Source organism: Dendropsophus ebraccatus, chromosome 2 (assembly GCF_027789765.1).
Source record: "Dendropsophus ebraccatus isolate aDenEbr1 chromosome 2, aDenEbr1.pat, whole genome shotgun sequence".
Lineage (NCBI taxonomy): Eukaryota > Metazoa > Chordata > Amphibia > Anura > Hylidae > Dendropsophus > Dendropsophus ebraccatus.
In genome coordinates, this window is record NC_091455.1 from 104,818,368 (window position 1) to 104,844,869 (window position 26,502).

Genomic DNA, 26,502 nt, shown 5'->3' on the forward strand with positions numbered 1-26,502 from the left:
GGAATCAGGAAGCAGTAAGGAGCAGGGACTGTCAGATACTCAGCTGCAGGGGATCAAGGCAAATGGGTATCATTTTTTTTTTTTTTTTTTTTTACTTTCATATCACTCTGAGTCATGTTCTAATATTTTTCTGGAGCTGGAATGCCCATTCAACTATAAGATCCAAAGTTTGCAGCTGGGATTTTGGGACAATTTGCAACTATGTTTGTATAGACATATCATAACATCTTCTTATAAAGGTGCCATGGGTGTGCCCATGTTGCTTGCTGTAAGCCATGAGTGCCCCCTGTATTGTTTATTGCATGCAACCTTTACTGATGCCTTTACATTCTGTTACAAAAGTGAACCCCAACTCAAAACCTTCCTTGATACACAAACAGACAGTTGTTTACAAAGGGCACTGTGTAATGTTCCCTTTCTTGCGGTTAGAGTAGTACTGCAAACTACTTGGTTCTAGAAGCCCTCACTGAATAGAGCTAGATATGTCTGTGATCAGCTTATTATTGGGGGATTATTTTTACAAGGAAAAACCACATAAGTAAGGCCTTCCTGGTGACAGTTTCCTTTTACCGGAATATCTTACCTGTCCAGCCTTTACATTTTCACACATGAATGTCTCCAAAAATTTAGTGAAGACTGGAGCATTGTCATTAACATCTAGGATTTTTATTGTAACAGGAACACTTCCAACCTGTGCAGGATTATCTGAAGGGTTAAACAAACACAGTGGCACAATATTAATATCATTGATACTACTTAATGTTCTCAGCTTTGACTTACCGTTACTGTATAGTTTATCTTAAACAGTACTTAAATTAAAAAAAAAAAAAAAAAACACAAAAACTTGTGTTTTGACATGTCAAAAGTTTTAATTGGTCTGAGTCTGAGTGTTCCGACCTGTACCAATCAGGATTTAGAGCCAGGAGAACATGCGCTAGAGCGCATCCTCTCCAGGCTCCGTGTAGCGTGATAAGTCGAACTGATCATTGGGGCTCCATGGTCCTCCATTGTACGTCTGACTGATCACTGGACACAGAGCCGGGAGAGAGGACGCGCTGCAAGGCATCTTCTCCCGGCTCTGTCTTCCAATCGGTACAGGTCTGAACACTCAGACCCAGACTGATGACAACTTTTGACATGTCTCTATGACATGTCAAAAGTTTTCTGAAGTGACAGTGACACTTTAATGGGAAACTTTTATCAGATTAGAAGCCTCTAACCTACTTTTATGTTTCTATAGCACAAGGGGTGCTAAGAATGAAGATAATTTTCTTGCCTTCATCCTCTAGGCAGTTTTCTCTAAATCTACACTTAAACCAAAATGTAAATTAGGTTTAGTGCATTGGGGTAGTTCTACTGACCTCATTGCACTGCCCAGCCGGCCTGCCCATCCTGCCCAGTGATAAGCGCTAGAGTGATGTCATTGTATAGTGTTGCCTCAATTTTCAAGAGGAGGAAAAGGACGCTCTTCTAACCTGCTGCTGGTTTCCCTTTCAACCTATCAAAAGAGCTACTTGAATGTATACAAGGATATAACTACTTTCGCGTGTACACCCTGATGTGGCATCATAAATAGTAAAATGTGTGAACACTAGGAGGTATATAGTAAATAGGCAAGACTGGAGGGTGAAGGGGTCAGGTAAGAGTTGAGAGTGAGTGTGGGGCAGATGGGGGCCCAGTAAGTTTGTAGGGGTAAAGGGACAGATGTAAAGTTGACACCTCCTGTAATGTAGAATATATATTTATATGTAATTATTGATAGTTATATGTGAAATATAACGCCATTCATGTTAGTGACCATTAGGAACTGTGAAGTTCTGTGTGGGTTAATGCACTTTGAAACTCCTGATGTAAGTATAAATAGCGCTGAGAAACAAAAGATGAGTGTGAGGCATCTGGATGTGCGTCCATGTCTATTTTTTTCTCCTTGTGGACTAATAGGTTAACTATGTGATGAAACATGTAAATAAGTAGGCTCTTTTCACATTTGTTAAATCAAAGACAAATAGGGTCTGCTGGGTTTGCGAAGGCTTCTGTTGTTTTGATAGCAACAATAGCGCTGAATGCATAGTCATTTTTTTCCCCATCAAATTAGATGGAATCTGAGTTGTGGGCTCAAAACTGATCTTTCAATGCTGACGTGAACATGGTCAAAGACTGGATTGCTCTGAAAAGGTCCGTAGAAGATGCTAGGTGTAACAAATGCATTGGAATGAGGTATAAACATCTTAAAGCCATGATCTGCTGTCACATCACATGAACAGTGACATCTCATGCATGGACATATCTATTAGTTTAACTTTTTTTGTGGATAGACAATTCCTTACCAGAGATGAGCGAACCTCGAGCATGCTCGAGTCGATCCGAACCCAAAATTTCTGCATTTGATTAGCGGTGGCTGCTGAACTTGGATAAAGCCCTAAGGCTATGTGGAAAACATGGATATAGTCATTGGCTGTATCCATGTTTTCCAGTTCAGCAGCCTCAGCTAATCAAATACCGAACGTTTGGGTTCGGATTGACCCGAACCCGGTTCGCTTATCTCTATTCCTTACACCAGGGGTGGGGAACCTCCGGCCCGCGGGCCGCATCCGGCCCCTGACACCTCCGGATACGGCCCGCGGCTCCCCTGTGACATGCGCCGCTCTGGAGGAGAAGGAGCCGACACACACGGCATCCTCCTGTGTCTGTGACAGCTGCCAGGAGGATGCTGTGAGTGCCGGCTCCTTCCCCTCAGAGCGGTGCACATCTTCTGACTCCTGCCCTCCTGTGACGTGCGCCGCGCTGGTGAGGCAGGAGCTGGCACAGACACAGGAAGATGTGGTGTATGCCGGCTCCTGCCTCACCAGAGCGGCGCACGTCTTCTGACTCCTGCGGGCCGCGCGCGATGACGTCATTTCATCGCGCGCCGCCTGCAGGAGAAGACCGGCACAGAAGAGAGGAGGGAGAAGAGGACCTGGACAGCGTGGGAGCGGAGGAAAGGTGAGTGGGATGTTTATTTTTTTCATTTGGGGCAGACACTGGGGGTTAACTAGGCCACCAGGGACATGACTGGGGGGTTAACTAGGCCACAAGGGACATGACTGGGGGGTTAACTAGGCCACCAGGGACATGACTGGGGGGTTAACTAGGCTACCAGGGACATGACTGGGGGGTTAACTAGGCTACCAGGGACATGACTGGGGGGGTTAACTAGGCCACCAGGGACATGACTGAGGGGTTAACTAGGCCACCAGGGACATGACTGAGGAGTTAACTCGGCTACCAGGGACATGACTGAGGAGTTAACTAGGCTACCAGGCACATGACTGAGGAGTTAACTAGGCCACCAGGGACATGACTGGTGAGTTAACTAGGCCACCAGGGACATGACTGGTGAGTTAACTAAGCCACCAGGGACATGACTGAGGAGTTAACTAGGCCACCAGGGACATGACTGAGGAGTTAACTAGGCCACCAGGGACATGACTGAGGAGTTAACTAGGCTACCAGGGACATGACTGGGGGGGTTAACTAGGCCACGAGGGACATGACTGAGGAGTTAACTAGGCTACCAGGGACATGACTGAGGGGTTAACTAGGCCACCAGGGACATGACTGAGGAGTTAACTAGGCTACCAGGGACATGACTGGGGGGGTTAACTAGGCCACCAGGGACATGGCTGGGGGGTTAACTAGGCTACCAGGGGCATCACTAAGGATTCAAATCAGGTACAAGGGGCATCACAGAGGGTTAACTACAATAGCAGGGGCATCACTAAGGATTCAAATCAGGTACAAGGGGCATCACAGAGGGTTAACTACAATAGCAGGGGCATTAGGGGAACAATACTTTGCCTTGTTCGGGTGCTGCAAACCCCCGCTACTAACTGCCGCGCACGGTATAACATTGAGTGCGGCCCTCGAATGATTTTATTAAGGCCCACCCCTGCCTTACACTATCCTGTATCTACAATCTAAACATGCATTACCTTGTGGTTCATAAAGTAAATAAAATGATGGCAAATGCATAAAATAATTTATATTTATTGTGAATTTTACTTACTCATCTCCATTGCTAAAATTGTGATATTATGCCAGGCCACATCCTCCCTATCTAGAGGCCTTGCTGTCATCAATGCTCCTGTGGTAATATCAACATAGAAATATCTTCCAGGATCACTGTTCCTGTCAATGGAATACCTACCAAAAAAGCATACATAGCATTATAAACATAACATGCATTTAGTGTTCACTGGAAACTCCAAATAGCTTCATTTTTTGTCCATTTAGCAATAGGGTTTAGGATTACATGTTTATGAGGCATTCATATGCACTTTACAAACTTATAACTGCTTGTACAGCAGTAAAAGTAATTTCAGTTGTAAGAATTGGTTTTTTTCTTGCTCATGCTACTTTCCACATTTCCTTTTCCTGGCTACAGGAGTGACCTCCCCTTAGTCTTTTGCTGAGAGGGCATTCCCTGCAAGATTAACAAGTCAGAGAAAGTGGGGAGCACTGGGGAGTCCATTAAGAGAAATGTCGTCACACTGGAATATCTCTTAATTTCTTTATAAACTAGCCTCAGTCACTTCAACAGCCATGTAAAATTGAATTCCAAAGTTCCATTTGTTATGAATCTCCCGCAAGTTCTTTCAACACATTCTCATTTTCTTGACGTTTGAAGGTCAGATCAGCATTAAACATTATGATCATCATTGTGCTATATTAATCACTAATGCTAAGCTTCACAGGGAATACCTTTGTTCTGCATTCTCCATTCCTTCAATTATTAAGCAGACTTTGGACTTCTATTTCTCTTCATATGCAACAGCACACATCACACCACACAGCATATAAAGTACTGTCATGCAGTGTATAAACTCACAATACTATGCAGTACCTACTTATAATTGTTGTACTTTATATGCAGACCCAATAATGTTTCTATACAGTTGCCTGAATTAGGGTACGTTGACATAGTAAAAAAAATTAGCAGATTTGTGCCTCAAAAACACGCATTTTACCCCTTCCATTGACTTCAATGGGAGAGGTTCCTTATGAAGTATGTTTTTTAAAAAAAAAAAAAATGTACTTGTTTAAAATTGCACTGATCAGTGAAGTTACATCTCACTTGTTGAGGCATTTCTGCACAGTCCATGTGGTTTTGTCTACTATTGAAATCAACAGGATCCTAAAAATACACTGCTATTTTTAATATGTGCACACCTTTGATAAGGAAACAAGTCTTTGGCCATGACCACAGAGTCTTTTTTTTTTTGGATGTTCGGCTGCAGTTTTTTTAGGACGGCCGTCATTTCGCACCCAAATAATAGCCATTATTTCAAAACAACATTGTTTATTCCACATGGTTTTTTTGAAATAACAGCCATATGGGCACATAATGATGGCAATAAAAAAACCCCCAAAAAACGGACATTTAAGGGACAGAAAATGATGTTGTGGTGGCCTATATATGACCTGGTTTTGCAAAATATGACCTTTTTCCCATCAGTTTACACATTGTTTTATTTTCACTCAAAATTACGCCTGTATTTAGCTTTTATGTTACTAGCCTGAATGCCAATAAATCCTGTGGTATTAGTATTTAGAGTTACTTACCTGAGTGAATTATTAGTTGCATCTGGATCCCTAGCAGAAACTATCTGGATTGTTGTACCTATATCTACATTTTCAGAGACTTCCACAAAATAATGGCTAGTTTCAAACACAGGCGGCTCATCCACATCTTCAACACTGATGTGCACGGTTGTGGTATCACGGAATGGACCCAGGTTAAAAAAACGGACTTCGATGTGTGGATTCGAACCTTCAATTTTCAGAGTGTAGCTTTTCTTGCTTTCAAAATCCAGTGGCTGAAAAAAATAAAGTTAACTTTATGGGGAAACAGGAAATAAGATTGTTGTTAACAAATAGGTCTGTACTATTGTACCATATGCCAACATCAGTTTAAACTGTGTCTAGGAAAGCCTCCGCAGGGAAGCTGTGGGAAACATTAGATGCCTCTAGTTTTTTTGTATATGACAGCATGGGGTAGTTTACTAAGACCAGTATTTCATTTGCCAGTCATAAAGTAAACCAATCGGCACATTTGTGCTGATTAAGCTCCCAGAATGTCCGGACAAACCTCCCAGCTGTGTCTTATCGTATTGGGGAATCTGGACTCTGTAGCTTCATGTCCTAGTAAGTCGGTTTTTAATCACATGTGAGGCATGGGGAGAGCTGTCACTAGCCCTCTGGGCAGTGTCCTTGTCACAGCTCTCTGCCTGCTAACATGCAGGAGTGATTGACAGGCAAAGTGGCCTCCAATGGCCGTTCTGGGAGCCTAATCAACACAAATGGGCTGATTGGTTCCCTTTAAGTAAACTATCACCCTTGTACTGTCACACTGGATTTATCAAGAGGGACACGCTCTTTTATAAACCCAGAAGCACCTAAGGGTGACCTACCGTATATGGCAGCCACAGAAATCTACACCTAGTTGGAGCAGGCAGATGTGCACTAGGATTTAAAGTGACAGTGTCACCCCCTTTTTGCATTATGACTTCTCTACACAGGTGTAAAGAGTAAATGTTGCAGTTTTCACACCTTATTTTATATCATATAATGTCATGATGCTTGTTCCAGTAAAAAGTGATCTTTTATCATCTGTGGATTGGGCTACCTGGGTGGGGCTGCACGACTGCAGTGCAGCTTAGCCCCACCCACATTGACGCAATAAGCCTTGAGGGCCATTGGAACAGGTCGGCCTAAAGGTCTAGGCCCCACCACCTCTAGGTTAGCCCATACCAATGTTGCTGAGGGCAGATGACGTCATGGAGGGGAAGAGGCCTACGGGGGCGATGTGGGCGAGGCTAAGTGGTGCTGCAGCCATGAAGCCCTGCCCAGGTAGCACAACCCGCTAAAAGATAACTCTTTACTGGAACAAGCACCATGACATACAGTATGATATAAAATAAGGTATGAAAACTGAAAAGTTTACCTTTTACACCTGTGTAGAGAAGTCATAATGCAAAAAGGGGGTGACAGTGTCACTTTAAGGTTACTACCAGGTGTAAATTGTAGTTAGTCCAGGGGGAGGGTTGTGGTAACACCTGGTTTGCATATAGCAATACCCCCTCGGGGTTAAGTTCTGCCCACTTGGCAGGTGTCATGCAAGTCACAATTTTTACCCCAAACCAGAAGGTTTGCCCAAAAATTTCAACTTTTTGCTGAGAAATAAATGCTGACTTGTGATTGGTTGCTATGAAAAAACAGACCCTTTTTATGTCTCAGGCAGTTCTAGTAATTGGGACCATTGTGTCCACCCTGTTTTGTAGTGTTTACAATGGCGGTTTACTCTAATATATGACTTGTTTCTGGTTGACTTTATTCATCTCATTAAAAGTTAAATAGAATTCCCAGACCTCTCCATTATGAGGTAATAATCTGTGATGTAAATGTGATGTGTGTATTTATCCCATTATCTGCATTTACCATACTATGAATTATCCTAAGTAAAGAGGTATCTGGAGAAGTCAAATCGTTTTCTTCTAAAACGTGCCATACGTTTAAATACAGAGTAAAGCAAACTTCCAACTATAACAGAAGATGTAGTTTAGGCTAGACAATCATAATTAGACTTTTTTTTTATACCCTTTTTACATAATTTACTTTTAAACATTGTCAGTGTGATTCCACTTGTGTGATATATTGCTTCAAGCTGTCAGTGTTTGCTATTTGCAACTTGTTCTAGCAGAACAATTTACATGTCTGTGTTTTTACTGTTGGCTAATGCAGGATAATTTATTAGTATCAGAAGAGTAACGGTCTTATAACGCACAATACTTTGCTTACTTTTATACTCTATGCACAAGCAGCTTATCTACCACAGCTTTCATGAAGCATAATAAGCTTTTATGGATCTTCAAGCTCCCGTTAGAAAAACATATGAGTATTCTGTCAAATTGTGGGAAATTAAGTTGCAGAATATCTCTGCTCAGATGTAACAGGATAAAAGTGGGAAATAATGTCCCATGTTTTCTAAAATTGTCTAATTCTAAAGTTCCCTTTCAATATGTTAAAAGACTAAATAAGGTTCGGGAGGAAAGTGATTTTTGGAAAAAAACAACAAAAAAAAAACAAAAACATAGAAAAAAAACTTAACTTAAGAAGAAGAGGACACAGTGAGAGGATAGATGGGAAAAGATCAGAAGCAACATGAGAAAATATTACTTTCCAGAAGATGTGGTTGGTAACTCTACAATAACAGATTTTTAACATGCCTGAGATAAACATGTATCTATCCTAAGATTATAAGGAAATACTAAAAGGGCAGACCCCCCAAGGGGGCTTTTGCTGCGGACCTAATGAAGAAGGCATCCCACCCTGAGTACCCCTTTAAAGCCATGTCCTATCTAACAAAGTCATGTCTGCTTTTACCAAGGCCACAACCTTGTTGTTGAATCCGGCAGACAAGTGTCTAAAACTTACAATAAGAACTAGAGATGAGCGCAGCTTGAGCATGCTTGGGCTGATCGTTCGACATTTAAATACAGGTGGCTAAAAAAGTTGAATTCAGTCCTAGGGCTGTATTCATGCTATCCATATTAGATGCAGCCCTAAGGTTATATGCATGTTTTCCAGGGCTTCCTTAAACTGCATCCAACTTCGTCAACCATCTGTATTCAAACGGCAAACAATCAGACTTGAGCATGCTCCAGTTGCACTAATTTCTAATAACAACATGCTGCAAGTCTGCAAGTCATGTATTTCACTACATAAAACTTAGGGTCCTATTCCATGGGCCGAGCAACAATGTAAACGAGCGCCGCGTTCGTTTACTGGGCCTACTCCATGGCTCCGTTGATCGTGAAATAAGGGCTGCAAGGACATCGTTACCTATGTTCTTGCAGCCCTTGTTTCATACATTACCTGTCCGGGCTGCAGGTCTTCTTCTCCCGGTCCCGCGTGGCAGCATCGGGTTTGGAGCGGAGCTGTCTGAACTGACTCAGCTAATCACTGGCCGCGGCGTTTCTGGCCAGTGATTGGCTGAGCAGTCTGTAAGTTCAGACAGCTCCGCTCCGAAGCCGATGCTGCTGCGCGGGACCAGGAGAAGAAGACTTGCAGCCCAAACAGGTAATGTATGGTTCTGCTGAAATTGTCGGTCAACCGTAGCAATGCGCTGGTGGCGAACGATGATTTTAGGTCTGAATCTAAATGAATGATCAGCCGATGACACGTTCATCGGCTGATCGTTCTCTCTATTCCATGGAGCGAAAATCGGCCGAATCGGGCCGAATGGGACCGATTTGGCCAATTATCGCTCCTGTGGAATAGGGCCATTAGGCTTATAAGATAACAATAAAGTAGCGGGGCTTGTATCAAATGGAAAATATCAACATATAAAATCACTTCGTCTGAACCTATAAACCAGACCACTGGGTAGCATTCAATCCATAATTCTTCTTCTTGTGTTTTCCTGCTTCCCTCTTCTATTTGTGTAGTGTACAGTATTTACAATATATAGTAGGGCAGGTTAGCAGACCACACATTGGGCATTCTGTATACTATAACATGTCACAGTTAAATGAAATATATTTTTATATTGTTTGCACATCATCACTATTAGATGGATTTTATCACCATTCAAATTATTAGGAGTGGCTATATAGACATGATCACCCTTCACCCTTGGTGACTCTTGGGTACCAAATAATCTCTGGCTGGTGCACACAATAGTCATTGGTAGGCGTAGTTATGGTTGTATTTGTCCCTAGATTTATGGTATATGAGCAGTGAGAACCTGTATTTAGTACACTGTTGTGAGACATAAGTCCCTGGAGTTGTCCAAGGATGAAAATATTTCTTGAAAGGGCCCCTGCTACTGCCAAAATAAAAAAATAGCCTATACTCTCCTGACTCAAACCCTCGCTACTGCAGCTGCAGCACCCAGACCATACAGTATGAAGCTTATAATTTGTAGTCGGCCATGTGGTTGTATGATAAAATTTTACTGCTGCTCACAAAGTTTAGTTTTATTTAGCACAGTTAAATAATTCACCTTTAACTAAACCATTGTGACAAGTGCATGTCCTCTGGGTTCCTCTGTTAGTGTAATTTCTATTAAATTTATATTCACCATATGGAGGATGTTGTCAATCATTGAAAAGGTGCTAAAATACAAATAAAGAGTTGCCACTTCCAATTAGCATCTTATGGGATATGTAGATCATCTAACGTAAGTACAAGTGACACTTGCTATTTGGGAACACACAGACTAATAAGTCGCATGTTGTATACCATTGCTTCTAGAATCTATTCTATCTATTGTAATAGGCTTAAAGATCAGACAGTAAACAGGGATTTAGATTGTTACTATTAGAAACATAGAAGATTGACGGCAAAAAAAGACCACTTGGTCCATGTAGTCTGCCCTATTAGTATTTATCTTGTTTTTTATCTTAGGATAGATATATGTTATCTATATATGTTATATGTAGAGATGAGCGAACCGGGTTTGGGTTTGAGTCGATCCGAACCCGAAGGTTCGGTATTTGATTAGCTGGGGCTGCTGAACTTGGATAAAGCTCTTAGGTAGCCTGGAAAACATGAATACAGCCAATGACTATATCCATGTTTTCCACATAGCCTTAGGGCTTTATCCAACTTCAGCAGCCACCGCTAATCAAATGCCAAAAGTTCGGATCGACTCGAGCATACTCGAGGTTTGCTCATCTCTAGTTATATGTTATTTTATCTTGTTTTTTAATCAATATCAATATCTTGTTTTTTAATCAATATTTTGCTTTAATGTTATCTAGTCTTAATTTGTTGTATAAAATGTATGGTAAGAGACATCTATGTTATGTAAGGGTTAACTGCAGAAGACCTTATAGAGTCACTGTTGTGAATTTTTTTTTGCAGAAATTAATAGTCCAGGCGATTCTAAGAAACTTTGTAATTGGGTTTATTAGCGGAAAAATGAATTTTTATCATGAAAAAGCAGTTTGAAGCTCTCCCCCTGTCTTCATCGTTCTGCTATGGAGAGAGGGAAAAGAGAAACCAAAACAGGACAACAAAGAGTTAATTAAAAGCTACATTACCCGTCTCTCTCCTCTGATGTCACCACTGACCTATCTGACCTCTGAATAGCACTCTGAATAGCTCTCCTGGGGTGTAACGCTTTGTTCTCTGCTCTCTGCTGCTGACATTTCTTCTCTGTCTCTCCTCCCCCCTCCCCTCTCCATAGCACAGACAGGATTAGTCTGATTAAGATTTCCTGATTCTGAGCAGTGGATGACCTGGGAAAAGTCTTTTTGAATGCAGATGATGGCATATTTGCCTAATAAACCCAATTACAAAGTTTCTTAAAATCGCCTGGACTATTGATTTCTGCAAAAAAAAAAAAAAAAAAATTAACAACAGTGACTCTTTAAGCTTTTGTACTTGTTACGCATATCCAGGTGAAATTAGGGTATAATTATAATTGGGAGGGGGTCTAAACAACAAGTGAGCCACTTTGAGTGTCAACGTTTAAAGCACCTTGATAAGTCTGGGTCAATGTCTTTTCATTTCCGACCCTTTTGAAGGTATTAGTTTTCTGTTAGTGACTCTAGTTTGTATGCTGATACTCTAAACCAGTACATAGTTATGTTCTCAGATGAGTAGTATACACAGTTTTGCCCTGTCTAGGCAATGCTCTGTGAGGTATATCCTTCAAAATCTGTGGCTCAAGCCTTCCAGAAGGACTATACACGTAAGTCATGTAAAACATATAACAATATAACCTTGCTAAACTTTTCATTTATACAGTGATAAGTAAATGTGCTGATAGATCAACAGCGTGGATGTACAGCATGGATACGATGCCGCGCTACTGCACATGTCCGTCCAGATGAAGATTTTGGAGCTCCGATGCTAGGGAAGGCCTTAATGACGTACTGGGAATAACATCGCTTTGAATTATGCCTAGAGGGCCGTGATTGCAGCGGTGACACCATACAGCACAGGTCTTTATTAAAGTAAATTAGTGGATTATTGCAAGTAGTCTGCTTGCAATAAGCATATAATCATATGTTAGGGAAGTGTTCTGGGTGATCTATGAGCACGTTTACTTGTATGTGTTTTTTGTTTTTTTTTACTGATTAGTTCCCTTGAAAAGAAAGTTTAATGAATACTGAAATACCTTGTCCACACAGTTGTTACATTTAGAACTGCTGTTACTCTGAACTTTAAGAGTGGGATTTGGGAAACTGGTGGACTTTGGAGAATGACACTGTTTTCAGATACATACAGTAATTCAGTTGCCTAGATTTATCAATCTATCTGACAATCTGGAAACCAATGACATCTCAGCTATCATATCTTAACAAGCTCAGGTAAAATAGACACTAAGCTGTGATTGGTTGCTGTAGGCAAATGACTTTTGATTTTTGTCTCGGACAGATTGATAAATCTGGGCTAATATGTTAAGTAGCCATGAAGACGATGGGTCATGGTTTATTCAGGGATGTCTCCTGTAATAAATAAGCTGTTTGCCTTTCACAATTATGTTAAAATATTCCATATTCTTTCAGCTTCATCTTCTCTTTTTCTCCAGTTTATCTCATGACCTCTATTTCCTTGGCTGTCATTGCCAAAGAACTGTCAAGCCTCTAAGAATGTCAGCATAAACTTGCTTGATGATGAGAAGCCTCCTAAGTTGGTTGAACGATGGGTCATTATCATTAAATGAATTACAGATTGCTCTGGGTGGGACTGTACTTACAACTTGCTAGTAAAGTACTGACCTAAATAGGAATATCTTTCTCATTATCCATTACTTGAAGGACAGATCCTCCATAGTTTATAGGGTTGACATTGAATAAATTAGAGTTCACGCTGTTTCTACATCATGTTATACAGTTCTGTATGTATTACCTTTTTAACTGTGATAACGCCAACTTGATATGTTGGGTCTGTCGTAACATCAAACATATCAGGTCCATCTCCATCTATAATGGTGTATTTCATTTCTGCATTGACTCCTTCATCTAGGTCCATGGCCAGAACTCTACCAACCGTGGAGTTTACAGGAGATGATTCCAAAACATTCATTTGGTAGTGTTCTGAAGGGAGGAAAAGAAAAAAGAATAGAGAAAAAAAAAAAAAAAGAGAACAAGGGAGGAGGAAAATGGAATCAATATTGGAGAGAGAAGATAAAAAAGTAAGGTAGGAGAAAGAGAGAGTTTAAAAGAGTTTAAAGACAACATAAAAGAAGGTAAGAAGATAAGAAAGATTCACAGAGAAATATAGAGATTTGAGGGAGAGAAAGCATGACGATAAAGGAACAAGAGGGTCAAAAAAAAGAGGAAGAAAGATAGGAGAGACAATACAGTAAGAGACAGGAGAGAGAAAGAAGAAAAGCAAAGGAGGACAAAGAGAAAGAAGATATTTAAGACAAAGGGCAAGGCAAAATAAGAGTAAGTGAGGAAGAGAGGAGAAAGATGGGAGATGAAGAGATCAGAGTAAGAGAAAATAAAGAGGAAGGTAGTACAGAGAAAATAGTGGGATGGGAGACACATTAAAGAGAAAGCAAAAAGAAAGATAGAGGGGGGGGGGAGAATAAGAGAGTCCAAGAGCGGAAAAGAGGGAGAGGACATGAAGAGATTAGAGAGAAAAGAGGAAGATGCGGAGAAGATGAAGACATTACAGAGAGAAAAGAGCAAGGGCAACACAGAAATATGAGAAAAATAATGCATGGTAAATAGAAGGAAAAAAAAGAGTGCGTAGAGGTGGATAGAGAGGAGAGAGAAGCAGCAAAAATACAGCAGGGTAAAAGAAGAGAGAAAAGGAGAGACAGAAGGGAAATAAAATGGCAAATTAAAATGGTTGTGCAAGAAATGCAAATCTTATCAGCTGAGCAGTCCCCCCTCCATCTGCTCCAATATTCCCACTTTGATTGCCTAGGTAGATATAATACTGTCATTGTTCCATATTAATTTGTAGTAGGCTGTACAGTACATGTCAATCAACAGCCTCAGCTGCTGTAAGTTACAATGGGCTGTCATTGTCAGATCAAAAGCTTCTTAGTCCCTTTCGGCCTCTTTGTGGCCATTAAAAAAGTGGTTGCGCAAACGGCATAGCTCATAAACTACACTGTTTATGTAACCCTGGAAAGTATGCAAATAGTTTTGATTGTGGGAATACACCATTTTCAAAACTCCCATTAAAGTCAATGGTAGCTGTACAAATTGTATAACTCACTGGCTTCAGCAATTTCTGACCACCTCCAGTTTCTGTAAAAAGGCATAAGAGGCTATGGAGCCCTTGGTGTGTAGATAGGTATAAGTCCCAGAGGTTGGACCAGCATCTAGGGGACACTTATGGCATACCCTGTGGTAATGTCATAGATGGGTATACCCCTTGAAGTAAATGTATCTGATTTAATGGGGCAGCCTGATTTTTATTTTTAAAACAAAATGTATACATGGATCTAAAAATCATTTAAATTAAAACAGTGTATTGCTTCATTTCTCCTGTGGTGGTGCTGTAGGGGAACTTAACACTTCCTGCAATGTTTCCCATAAGACTACAGGGGCTGGCAGTGTACATTATGTGAAGGACACTACATTGTGTTGGAGTTTCCATTTATAACAGAACCCAAGACAGTTATATGAACAATACACTTTTCTTTATATTGTACAACGTGATATTTACTAAGAAAAGGTCAGTTCAGTAAAATATGGACTAGCTCACTTTCTGTTAAGTCATGTCAGGGCATTGCACTAATGAAACTATACAAGCTGACGATGGTGATGATAATGATGCACTTACTTTGAGGAAATCTGGGTGGATTGTCATTTACATCACTGAGAGTGATATTAACAGTGGTGGTTCCAGCTAATCCCCCCAGCTGTCCACCCATGTCTTTGGCCTGGATAATCACTTCATAATAGTCTCTTGCTTCTCGGTCCATGTTTGTTAAAGCTGTTCTAATTATGCCTGGAGGAGAAAAATAATGGAAAATTTGCTTACACGATATATTGCACAGGAAAGTTAATTTAACTTTTAAATGAAAAAGTGTGATTTTCCAATGGGCAAAGACAGAAGAAATGGGTGATATTGTAGAAATGTCCTGCAGAAAAACTATCGATATCCTTCCATATGGCAGTAAGTATGTAATTTAGAACGGCAGTGGTAATTGTCCAGATGTTAAAACTACCCAATCAATGTAATTTCAGCTCTATATCCAATTAAACAACTCAAAGTGCTGTATACTTAAGTGCTACCATAGAGTCATAAGAAAATTTCACATCATTTTGAAAAATAATTATTAGCTCTGTAATGACAGTCTGTGCACATATTACTTTGATTTCCACAAATGCTTTATACTTTTGTTTTATTGGTGCAATGTTCTGTAAGTAACAGGTAAAGTAGTTAAACGATAACTTATAATATGACCTGCTATATCTAAAGCTTCCAATAGGTGGCAGCAATGCTTCTTGAAAGAACTGTGGATGAAAGTTGGTCATATAATTAGTACTTGACTAAGTTGCTTGATTTGCACTACAGCTACTGATATGTGTTTGCGCTCCCTGAAAAGACTATCATAAGTCTGACCTCTTCATAGGATATTTCCCCAAAGATCAAGATTTTTTGGAACGTCTACTTTCGTTTTGTTTAAGAACATGAATCTAGTTTCTGCATTGACAACCGGGGCTGTGAAGAATTTCAATGAGATTGCAGTACGATAACAGCAGAACGTCTGAGCGCTGAAATGCATTTGTCTGAAAAATATTGACGGTACAAGCCCAAATGCCATTGTATAATTAAAAATGACAGAAGAGAAAATATTGCCTTTACTGTTTTAATTATTTGCAGAACCTCTTTGCATAGTAAAATGTGAATTCATTAGAAAAAGTCAATGAAGGTGCTCTGTAGTTTCAGATATGTTTTGTATAAACAAATATATCAAAGCTGATCTATTCCTAAACTTTCTGATACAAGCTGTTCAAAGTGCTGATTGCGTCTCCATAGATCATGTATTACTTTCATAGACGGCAGGCATACAGAGTCTGTAGATAATGTAAATCCCCACAGGAGTATAACTGTAAGGCTATGTTTACACAACATATATTTTCGTAAAACCATGGACGTTGTACAACGGCCGTGATTATTACCAAAATATACATTACCTTGCCATCTATGGGATCCCGGCCGGAGAGTATACACATAGTATACGCTCCGGGTAGGATCCCTAGGGTGCCGCAAACAACTGACATGTCAGTGCACACAATGGGGCATGCTGTGGGGAGTTCTGATGCGGGCCACACAGATGTGCCCGCATCAGAACACTGCGGCGCCAAAGATCATCCAGGCGGTACTGCAGTACCGTCCGGGATGATCTTTTCAGAGACCTGCTGTTCCATGACCCGAAGGGGTTACGGAACGGCCAGTCTCTTATGTTATGTGAACATAGCCTAAGGCTGTAACTATACTGTAACAATGGAGCCTAAGGAGGCCAAAAAAATTCTCGCCCATAATAGACCGGTTTGATAAATGATGCTAGTAGGTGCCTTGTTACAGGCTGTGAGCTGTTAGTCACCCTCTGCCAACTGTAACTGCTCCTGAGATGGAGGACAGAATTTCTACACTTACTATAGTAAAAAGGTTTGCTTTTAAAGATACCGAAAAGTATAAGTTCATAAAAACCCTGAAATTAGTAATCAAAATGAAAATGTCTGCCTAGCAATACATATAGAACAGTTTGAAATATTTATATGGATATATAGTGAAGTTTGTTTGGCTACAACTTTTTTTTTTATTTTAAGTTTTTATTACTCTCTATAAATAAAAGAAGACAATTTGTGCAGTATTTCAAGGTCGTTTCACACAGATATCAATGCTGTAAAACAATTTACTACTTGTTAGGTTCATCTGTGTAAATATTGTTCAACAGAGCTAATACCTGTGTGCAGCACACACACACACACACACACACACACACATACACAGATATAGACAGTAGTGTAAATACCCAACAAAAAACTAAGCAGCACAGAAAAACAATCTCCCTCCAGGGTTCCATCCTAGGTCCAGAATATCAGCAGAATATCAAGTCAGCACTTCCACAGTGAAATTCCCTTTAATTCACACCTACATTTCTCAAGCAGTTGAGAGAAAGGTGCTGTACGAAACACTGCAGCTGTGAATTAGAGGGATTCTTACTGTACTGTCGTAGACACATACTGTATAGGCTATGTTCCCACAACGTCTTCTTCTGGCCATTTGAGGCTGTTGTTAAAACAATATTGAAATATATTGACCCTTATTTGTGTTTAAACGGCCAGAAAAAGACTTTGTAGGAACATAGCCATATTCTGCAGGTATAACTAAATTATTGTCTACCTTAAATATATGTGCAGCACACGATGTATCAACATACAGACAAATGTCAACACCTACAATATAAGTCCCCCATAATAGAATAGCTAGAGGGGGCAAAGCAATTTAATAAAACACTTACAAAACTCTCTTTTACATAAATGGTAACAAAATTACATAAAAATTAATTTGTTTTGATAATTGTCCCGTTCAAAAATGAAGCTCATATGGTTTAGACTAGGTTTCGGCTTAGGTTATGTTTACACAGATTTTCCATGGCAATTCTTGAAGCCACAGCAAGGAACTGACTAAAAACACAGATAAGGCCACAGACAAGGAAAGACTAAGATTTTTCCTCTTTTCAGATCCATTCCTGGGTTTGTTTTCACCAATTGCAACCAAAAATCTGTCAGTGGGAACACACCATTACTCCTACAATGTCCCCCATACACTGAACACACAGATAGGACTGGATGCTGCACCTCTTTATCTGCTCCACTATATAGCAGGAACTGAGAAACTGCTGCGGTATGGGGAACATTATGGATCAGTAATGAGCAGTGCAAGCTGTGTATCAAACACTGGGTTAAGATGTAACTCTCACTGCAAGCTGCAATTATATCTCTGTACCTCTCTGTTTCTCTGTCTTTCTACAAACACTCCCTTATCCTCCCCCATTCTCCAGTCACTCTATAGATTTCTCTGCACACTTATAATATGAGACTTTATTGAGCTGATCCATCTGAAGACAAATTCTGTCAGTTTTCATTAGCGTAAATGATGAGTATAGGAGGTGGGGGGCAGTAGGATGGGGCCTGATAAAGGGAAAAAGATGCATTTTTATACTAACACATATTATGGTACTGTATATTGTTACAGCTCTTAGGCTTTTGCTAGTGGCAGCTGCAGTTAGCCAGTATGTTATCTTTTATATCTAGTATACAGTATGTCTATGCAGAGTATTTAGAGTTTTTGATAAAAAAAAAAAAGTTTGAAAAGAGGCAGCAAATGATAAGACACAGTACATGTATGAATGTATGTACAAAGTCATACTTTGCAATGCAGATAACACAAACTGTTAAGTTTATATACACAGCAAAACCACTGTATAAAGGTGAAGAGACAGTATATACAGATATGTCCTTCATTACTTTTCCTCATGGCTGAACATGTAACAAAAAGTATGTCAAAAGATAACTAGTTTTGAAAATAGAAAGCATGATTTTGCAAATCTTCTCCTCCCCCTCCTCTCAAGACCGCTCATGTTTACATTGGAGCTGTTTTTGTACTATGTGATGCTGGGAAGGTTAATCTGAGGAGGGCAAGAGGGAAAAGCTCACACACAGTTTTTGTGTGTCTTCAGTAGAAAGCAGCAGGCTCAGAACTGGGGGAAGGAGACAGAAAAAGGTAAAAACAAGTATGGATCTAATTGTTAGTTTCCAGGGGTGGGAATGATTAAGCGCAGGGGTGTCAAATTCAAATACACAGTGGGCCAAAATAAAAAAATTGGAGAAAGTCGCGGGCCAACCTTAATATACAATAAAGAGTGTGTACAGCGTATCTGGTACTGTCAGAGCAGCGTGCAACGTTCCTGACACTGCCTTTCCTAAAGTAATTTTACCTACATGGTAGTTACCCATTATATCCCTTAAGCAGTAGGAAATCCTATAATTGTGCCCCATGTAGTAGCCCCCCCCCCCAGTGCCCTTCATACTAGCCAGGCCTACTATTAGAGCTCCACATAGTAGCCAGCCCTTCCAATAGTCCCCAATATAGTAGCCAGCCTTCCCCAATAGTCTCTTAAATAGAAGACAGTCCCTAAAATGGTCTCTTATACAATACCACCCCTCCTCCATAGTTTTATATAATAGCCAGCTCTCTCCAATAGTAGCCAAATCTCCCTAACAGTTTCTTTTGTAGAAGCCAGCCCTCCCCAATAGTGTCTTATATAGTAGCCAGCCCTCCAAATAGTCTCTTATATAGAAGCCAGTCCCTAAAATAGTTTCTTATATAGTAGCCAGTCCTCCCAAAAGTCTCTTATATAGAAGCCAGTCACTAAAATAGTCTCCTATATAGTAGCCAGCCCTCCCCCATAGTTTTATAACAGCCAGCTCCCCAATAGTCTCTTATGTAGAAGGCAGCCCTCCGAATAGTGTCTTATATAGTACCCTGCCCTCCAAATAGTCTCTTATATAGTAGCCAGTCTGAACGGCTGTCCGGACCACCCATATTATAATTTGCTGCAATGTCAGGGGGCCAGATTTAATACAGCAATGAAAAAGCTCAGAGGGCCAAAAATAACGGCACAGATTTGGCCCGCGGGCCAGAGTTTGACGTGACTGATTTAGCGTGTGTTTTACTTGAGGAGAATACCCCTTTATTTAAGTTCAAGAACAGCTAAAGGTAGGCACATGGGTAAGATAAAGTCTGCCAGTCTGCCCTTCCTTCATTCATGTCTTCCCTGGATACCAAGAAACATTGTTTACATTTACAAAAATTCTACACTTTTATAAGAAATTAACAAAACAGTCATAATAATAATAATAATAATAATAATAATATTTATTTGTATAGCGCCAACAGATTCCGCAGCGCTTGACCTGTAGGTTAATCCTAGAATTATATAGATGTGCACATGTTGGTTTGTATAAATTAGATTTACGCTGCTTAGGTAAAATGCTCTTCTGACCAAGATGTTCCACAACCAGAAACAAGGCAGCCATAGATACTTGTACAGTTTGGGAATATTCTGCTGCTTTCTTAGCATGAACCCATATTTCTGAATATTGGCATATATATTTGGGTGGCCATGCTTCCCTAGTAAGTCAATCAGGTTGGATTGTTCCAGGTTAGTTCTATTACAATCCCCTTAGGTGTTTGGCAGCCGATCCCCCTGTCCTTTTCTACCTTCAGAAAGATGAATGCGCACATTTGCCCAGGTCCACCATGCATGCTAATGTAAGACTTGATGGTGTTAATTGCTGGCCAAAAATCTTTCAACCAGCAATCATCCTATGTCTGTGGTAGAAAATAAATAAGGCTTTACAGAGGGGTCAGTAAACACTCAATGATGTACCTAAGCAATAAGTTAGTCATGTTCTAAAAATGATTGAAATCATGTAAGCCCGATTGGCCGGGCTGTTTAATTAAGCAGGCTTTTAGTTTCATCACAATAATGAGCTGGAAAGGAAGCATTGTTTCCATGGTACCTGAGAACAGATGTTGTTCATGCTCCATAAATACACAAACCATGAGTGATACATAATGATACAGAAGAGAGGTCCCTGCTTAGAAAGGCTTTTCAGTGCATTTACTTAAAGAATAAGTGCAGAGCACAAATATGTGTTATTCGAAATATCACACATCCAGCCTTCCCACATGTTCCTATATCACTGGGAAACTATAGAGAGGGGTGCTGCTCCAATATCAATGCCAAGTGTTTTACAGCAGGGTGACATCTCCCGAGATTTGTGAAAATCAGGAGTCAAAATCAAACAATTTATGTGTATGAAATATGAATGCATTCTCAATGTAGGCTAAATGACATGACTGAGGTTCCATTTATATTAGGTTGATCTTGAAAACGTGCTTGTCAAAGTAAGCAGATTTTCTGAAAAAGGTGTCATATCAACGCCAAGAGATAATCCTTGGTTTATAAGTGAACAATAGAAGCATTTCTATCCGTGGATCCAGTGTCAAGCAGTTTACATGCTGGTAAGATAAGGAGATTAGGAAATAATAAAAGCAGGGGTAAATTATAGCAGTATATGATACACATTGCAATAGGATTCGAAAGAACAATCCATTCTTCTCTGAAACAAAGCACCACACAGAAACCATAACGAATATGTTTTTTTTTTTTTTGCCTGGAGTACTCCTTTAATACCCCAATTACTTTATTAGATGAAATGTATATGAAATACATAATAATTTAATAATTAATAATTTAAGCATTTTGGGATATTAAACTGTCAATTCTTTGTGGCCTGAGGAAGGTCTATAACTAAAACGTTGCAAATGTGAAATGAAGCATGGTTGACGCACTTTGGAGGTTAAAGGGGTTATCCAGCGCTACAAAAACATGGCCACTTTTCCCCCTACTGTTGTCTCCAGTTCAGGTGCGGTTTGCAATTAAGCTCCATTTACTTCAATGGAACTGAGTTTCAAAACCCCACCCAAACTGGAGACAACAGTAGGGGGAAAGTGGCCATGTTTTTGTAGCGCTGGATAACCCCTTTAAGCCTAAATAGCTTTATATTGAGCTTCAGTACCAAGAGGCTGCTATAAAATGTATAGAGCTGAGCCTGGTAAACAATGAGAATGCAGCAAGAGGAACAATGCGGCCCCTTCAGTCAGCTGACTCTCTGGAATGCCAGGAGTTATAGCCTGAATAGCCTCAGTGACATCATAGTCTCTCTCCTATGAAAATTCAAAACAACTATTGTTTTCCTGCAAAAAAACACCTGAAGCCGGAAAATGCCCAAATTCCCTCAAAATGGTTTCTTCCAATGGCATAATTCCTGTCATCATTTCCCCTCCCATCCCTGTCCTTACTTGATTGACAGTCCTGTTTCTAAATCTTGCACTCACACACAATAGGTATGCACAGCACCGGAGAGGGATTTGGAAAACGGCCTCAGCTCTGGAAGGCGTCTTAACAATCACGCAAGGTCAGGGAAGTAAGAGGGAGCTAGGCCTTACAGCCCTCAGAGCTTCAGAAACCTGGGTAAGCCTCCCTGATGCTTTGCACCAAAGAATAAGATAATTTATCTACGTAATGAAAGCACAGACAGATATATGAAAGGTACCACGCGTCTCCTAATAATGTCAGCAGTTTAGAATGTAATTGCAGTTGACAGATTCACTTCAAGGCTATGTTCACACATTGTTTGAAACCGGCCGTTCCGTGACCCGGCCAGTCTCAGAAAAGATCATCCCAGCCGCTACTGCAGATGATCTTTACCGCCGCTAAATTTGGATGCGGGGAATTTGAATTCCCTGCTGCTCACAAAAGAGCGTGCGGCTGGAGCCGCACGCTCATTTGTGTGCACTTACAGGGTGTTTTGCGGCCACTATTCAGTGAATAGGGGCCACAGAAAACTGACATGTCAGTTTCTTGCGGCTCCGGTAGGGATTTCAGCCAAAGTGTATACTATGTGTCCGGGCCGGGATTCCCTCTGCCCTCAACACAACATAAGTTCCGTAGTAATCACAGCCGTTGTTGCAACGGCCTTAATTAGTACGGAACTTACGTTGTGTGAACATAGCCTAAGGGTGCATTCACACATACAGTATCCAAAGCAGATCTGCAGCAAATTTGATGGCCCAGATTTGCTTTGCTTTGAATCCGCAACTTGAAATCTGCACCATCAAATCTTCTGCAGATCCTGTACGTGTGAACGCACCCTGAGGGTGCGTTCACACGTACAGGATCCGCAGCAGATCTGCAGTACATTTGATGGCGCAGATTTGAAGTTGCAGATTAAGGCTGGGTTCACACTACATATATTTCAGTCAGTATTGTGGTCCTCATATTGCAACCAAAACGAGGAGTGGATTAAAAACACAGAAAGGCTCTGTTCACACACTGGTGAAATTGAGTGGATGGCCGCCATTTAATGGCAAATATTTGCTGGTATTTTAAAACAATGGCTGTTAGATTGAAATAATGGCCGTTATTTACTGTTATATGGCGGCCATCCACTCAATTTCACCATTGTGTGAACAGAGCCTTTCTGTGTTTTTAATCCACTCCTCGTTTTGGTTGCAATATGAGGACCACAATACTGACTGAAATATACGTAGTGTGAACCCAGCCTTAAAGTGACACTGTCACCCTTTTTGTGTATTCTGACATCTCTACACAGGTGTAAAGGGTAAATTTAGCGTTTTTCATACCTTATTTCATATCATACGTCATGGTGTTTGTTCACGTAAAAAGTCCTCTTTTGTCAACTGCAGATTGTATTAAGTGGGCGTGACCTCGTGGCATTAGAGCAACTTAACCCCGCCCACAATGTCACAGTTGGCCCCGCCCCGCGACACCCATCGGCCAGCCTGTTTCAATGGTCGGTGAGTGGGCGGGGCCAACTGTTGCTTTGTGGGCGGGGCTAAGTGGCGCTAATGCCCCGCCCACTTAACACAATCTGCAGTTGATAAAGATCACTTTTTACTTGAACAAGCACCATGACGTATGATATAAAATAAGGTATGAAAACCGCTAAATTTACCCTTTACACCTGTGTAGAGATGTCAGAATGCAAAAAGGAGGTGACAGTGTCACTTTAAAGCAAAGCAAATCTGCGCCATCGAATCCTATACTTTGTGTATACACTCCGTCCGGGATTCCCTCAGCCTGCAGTGCACGTAAGTTCTGTATTAATCACAGCCGTTGTTGCAAATCGGCAACAGCGGCCATGATTAATTCAAAACTTACATTGTGTGAACATGGCCTTAAATGTAATAATATTGTTTCAATGGTTGACTATAAGAGCCTCCATGAGGCTTTACAGAGGTGTGCCCTGGAAATTGATGAGCATATGTCATTTCTAAGCTAATGACTATGAGACAGATTATTTATAGGATCAAAACGGTGACTTGGAAGCCTATTGCAGAGGGAAATGGGACTTCAATAATTATAGGGACAGTACTGCCAGTAGGATGCATTGCCAAGAAAGTAATTAGCGGAGAGAAGGAGGGAAAAACAATAGTGAAGAACCGAGTAAATGATATGGAAGTCTTTAACGATAATAGGAGAAGAGGTATTGAGTGGCCTGTGCATTCTATTGTGGTGTTTTGTGTAGTGAACCAGAACATTTACTAGACAAGATAATCATGATAATAGGTTAGAATGAAATCATAATCTGAGGAACAGCACACTTAAAGAAACAAAAGGGGCATAACAATAGCCTGTAGAGATGTAAGAATATCTGATACATAACAAACCTGGTAAAAGATCAAAGACTACATATGGGGAAGATGTGCTCAGGAGAAAGTATAAAGCTACAAAAGGTAAGTCTCCATCACAAATGCAGCTATTGTTTATGTGCAGATTTTTGTGTGGAGAAGCATAAGAGGTATTATACTCAAACCAACTGGCTGCGGAAAGAGGGCTACATCCTGCTGTAATGCTATATTATTTTACTCTGTACACATACTGCTCATATAATATATAGGTGCAGATACATGATCAAATAAAGGGTTCTATTATGTACAAGCATCGCAACTTGTGGACTTGTGAGGGGAAATTGAGTACTTTTTATTTTTTATTTTATGCATTGTTTTGCACTGGACTAGAAGGGGGACTAGAAGACCATATCTTGAAGCAGCTGTATGCCACTTGGAAAAAAGGTACAAATCTTTAAAAAAAGCATTACATGGTGTTGTACCTATGTGGAGAGCAATACTGAAAGGTTAGTGTGCATTTGGCTTACAGTATGCATGATATGTACATGTTCTGGATTTGGAGTTTCTACACTAGGGAGTGCTTCCCTTATTTTTATTTTTATTTCTTTTGTTATGGATGCACATAAAGAGTGCTGTCAAATTGACTGTCTGCTCCAAATTACAAGTTATAGGTTTATAGGGCGCACTGAGAATCAAACACCCTGACACATTGATGGTTAAGGTGGATCTCCTTTATTTAAAGATGGCAGCCAGTATATATACCCTGGGGGGGGGGGGGGTGTTCTTCAACTAAGGCTCATGTCAGTACTTCATTGGCTGAGGTACAAAAGGAGTTAGTTATGTAGCACTAGTGTTACTAACGTAAGCTGTAAGGAATGTAAATATCTCCACTTGTTTAGAAGGTCAGCGCTATATTATAATGGCTGCACTAAATATACAAAATATCACATCCTTAACACTTTCAGTTTTTTTTTTACAGTTTTTATTTCTCTTTATGACAAGTAAAGAATAGGGTCTAGCAGAGTTATTTAAGGACATGTCCTTGAAGAATATAGTGCCAAGTCCTTCACATACTGTATGTGATGCAACTATGCTGACTGTCATGAGTGGATCACATTTCAAAAAGTTTTGACTGAGTAACCTTACAACTTTTCTGATACCTTCCCCCAAAGGGATCCATGTAAATAAACTTCCACCTAAAAACTCAGGGCAAATTGGAACTGGGGAAAAGGTGATACTTATTAGGATGTATAGATTTTCAGCCAATTACTCTTGATTAGGGAACAATAAGCTGAAGTGTCTATTTGGCACTAAAATTTCTGTTTGGTCATTGGTTTAAATATAACAATCATGAACCATATGATATGTGTTAGTGATGATTTAAAGTGAACCAATCCCCATATTTTTGCATATAAATAAAAAAAATCCTTCCTAATAAACCTTCATCCATTCTCTCCTAATATCTATTTCCTCAGTATAACAGGGTCAGCTTTTGGGCAAAAACCTACTTTTATTTTTTTCTGCACATATGCAGTTTTCCTGGTGTAGTCTTCCATACCTAACTAGTCATAGGCCTCAGGAGTTGCTTTGCTGTAATTACGTGTCTCTGAGCGTGATTCCAGTGCAGTAGCTTGGTGCCTCACCGAGGTCAGCCCATGTCTTCGTTACAGCACTGACGTCATCAATCAGCCAGACATGCGCAGTACAGGAAACAGGCATCAGGGATTGAACACCACTGTACTGAGTGAAGACATTGGCACTATGATGTCAATATGGGAAGGCCTGTAGGTGAAGCAGGAAGCTATTGCACAGATTTGCATATGTGAAAATAATACAGATTATGCTTGATGTGTGCCAATGTCACAGATCCGGCAAACAGATGCGTATATATGAATCTGCCGCAAAAGCTATATCTGTGTATATCTACCTATCTCATCCAGTTAGTTATATATCCTTATATATATGCATGAGATAGATATGAAACCATCATGTGACTAATGGGGATTTAAGCATGACTTTTTAAATCAATAAAAACAGATCAAAACCTGTTATAAGAAGCAGCAAGAAGCTTTCAGTGTCGCCATGCAAGTAAAGAATCCTCAGTAATTACCTGTTTTAGAGTCCACAGAAAAATATGGCTGTCCTTGCAAAATACTGTACACAACCCTTGCACTGCTTCCATAAGTAGGATCATCTGCATCAGTTGCTGACACCTGGATAATAGAGGTACCTGACAAAAATGGAAAACAT

At 40.3% G+C, this 26,502-nt stretch overlaps 1 protein-coding gene across 1 annotated transcript in view; it reads right to left on the reverse strand.

Annotated features, from left to right (window-relative positions):
• The window catches only part of CDH20 (cadherin 20), a 171,460-nt gene that overhangs the window by 12,240 nt on the left and 132,718 nt on the right, over positions 1–26,502 (reverse strand). Inside the window, exons 4-9 of the mRNA XM_069960235.1 lie at positions 26,363–26,482; positions 14,797–14,964; positions 12,901–13,088; positions 5,602–5,855; positions 4,046–4,182; positions 584–705 (exon numbers count right to left, since the gene is read on the reverse strand). Coding sequence (XP_069816336.1) covers positions 584–705; positions 4,046–4,182; positions 5,602–5,855; positions 12,901–13,088; positions 14,797–14,964; positions 26,363–26,482 — 989 coding nt within the window. The remainder of the gene's footprint in view (positions 1–583; positions 706–4,045; positions 4,183–5,601; positions 5,856–12,900; positions 13,089–14,796; positions 14,965–26,362; positions 26,483–26,502) is intronic.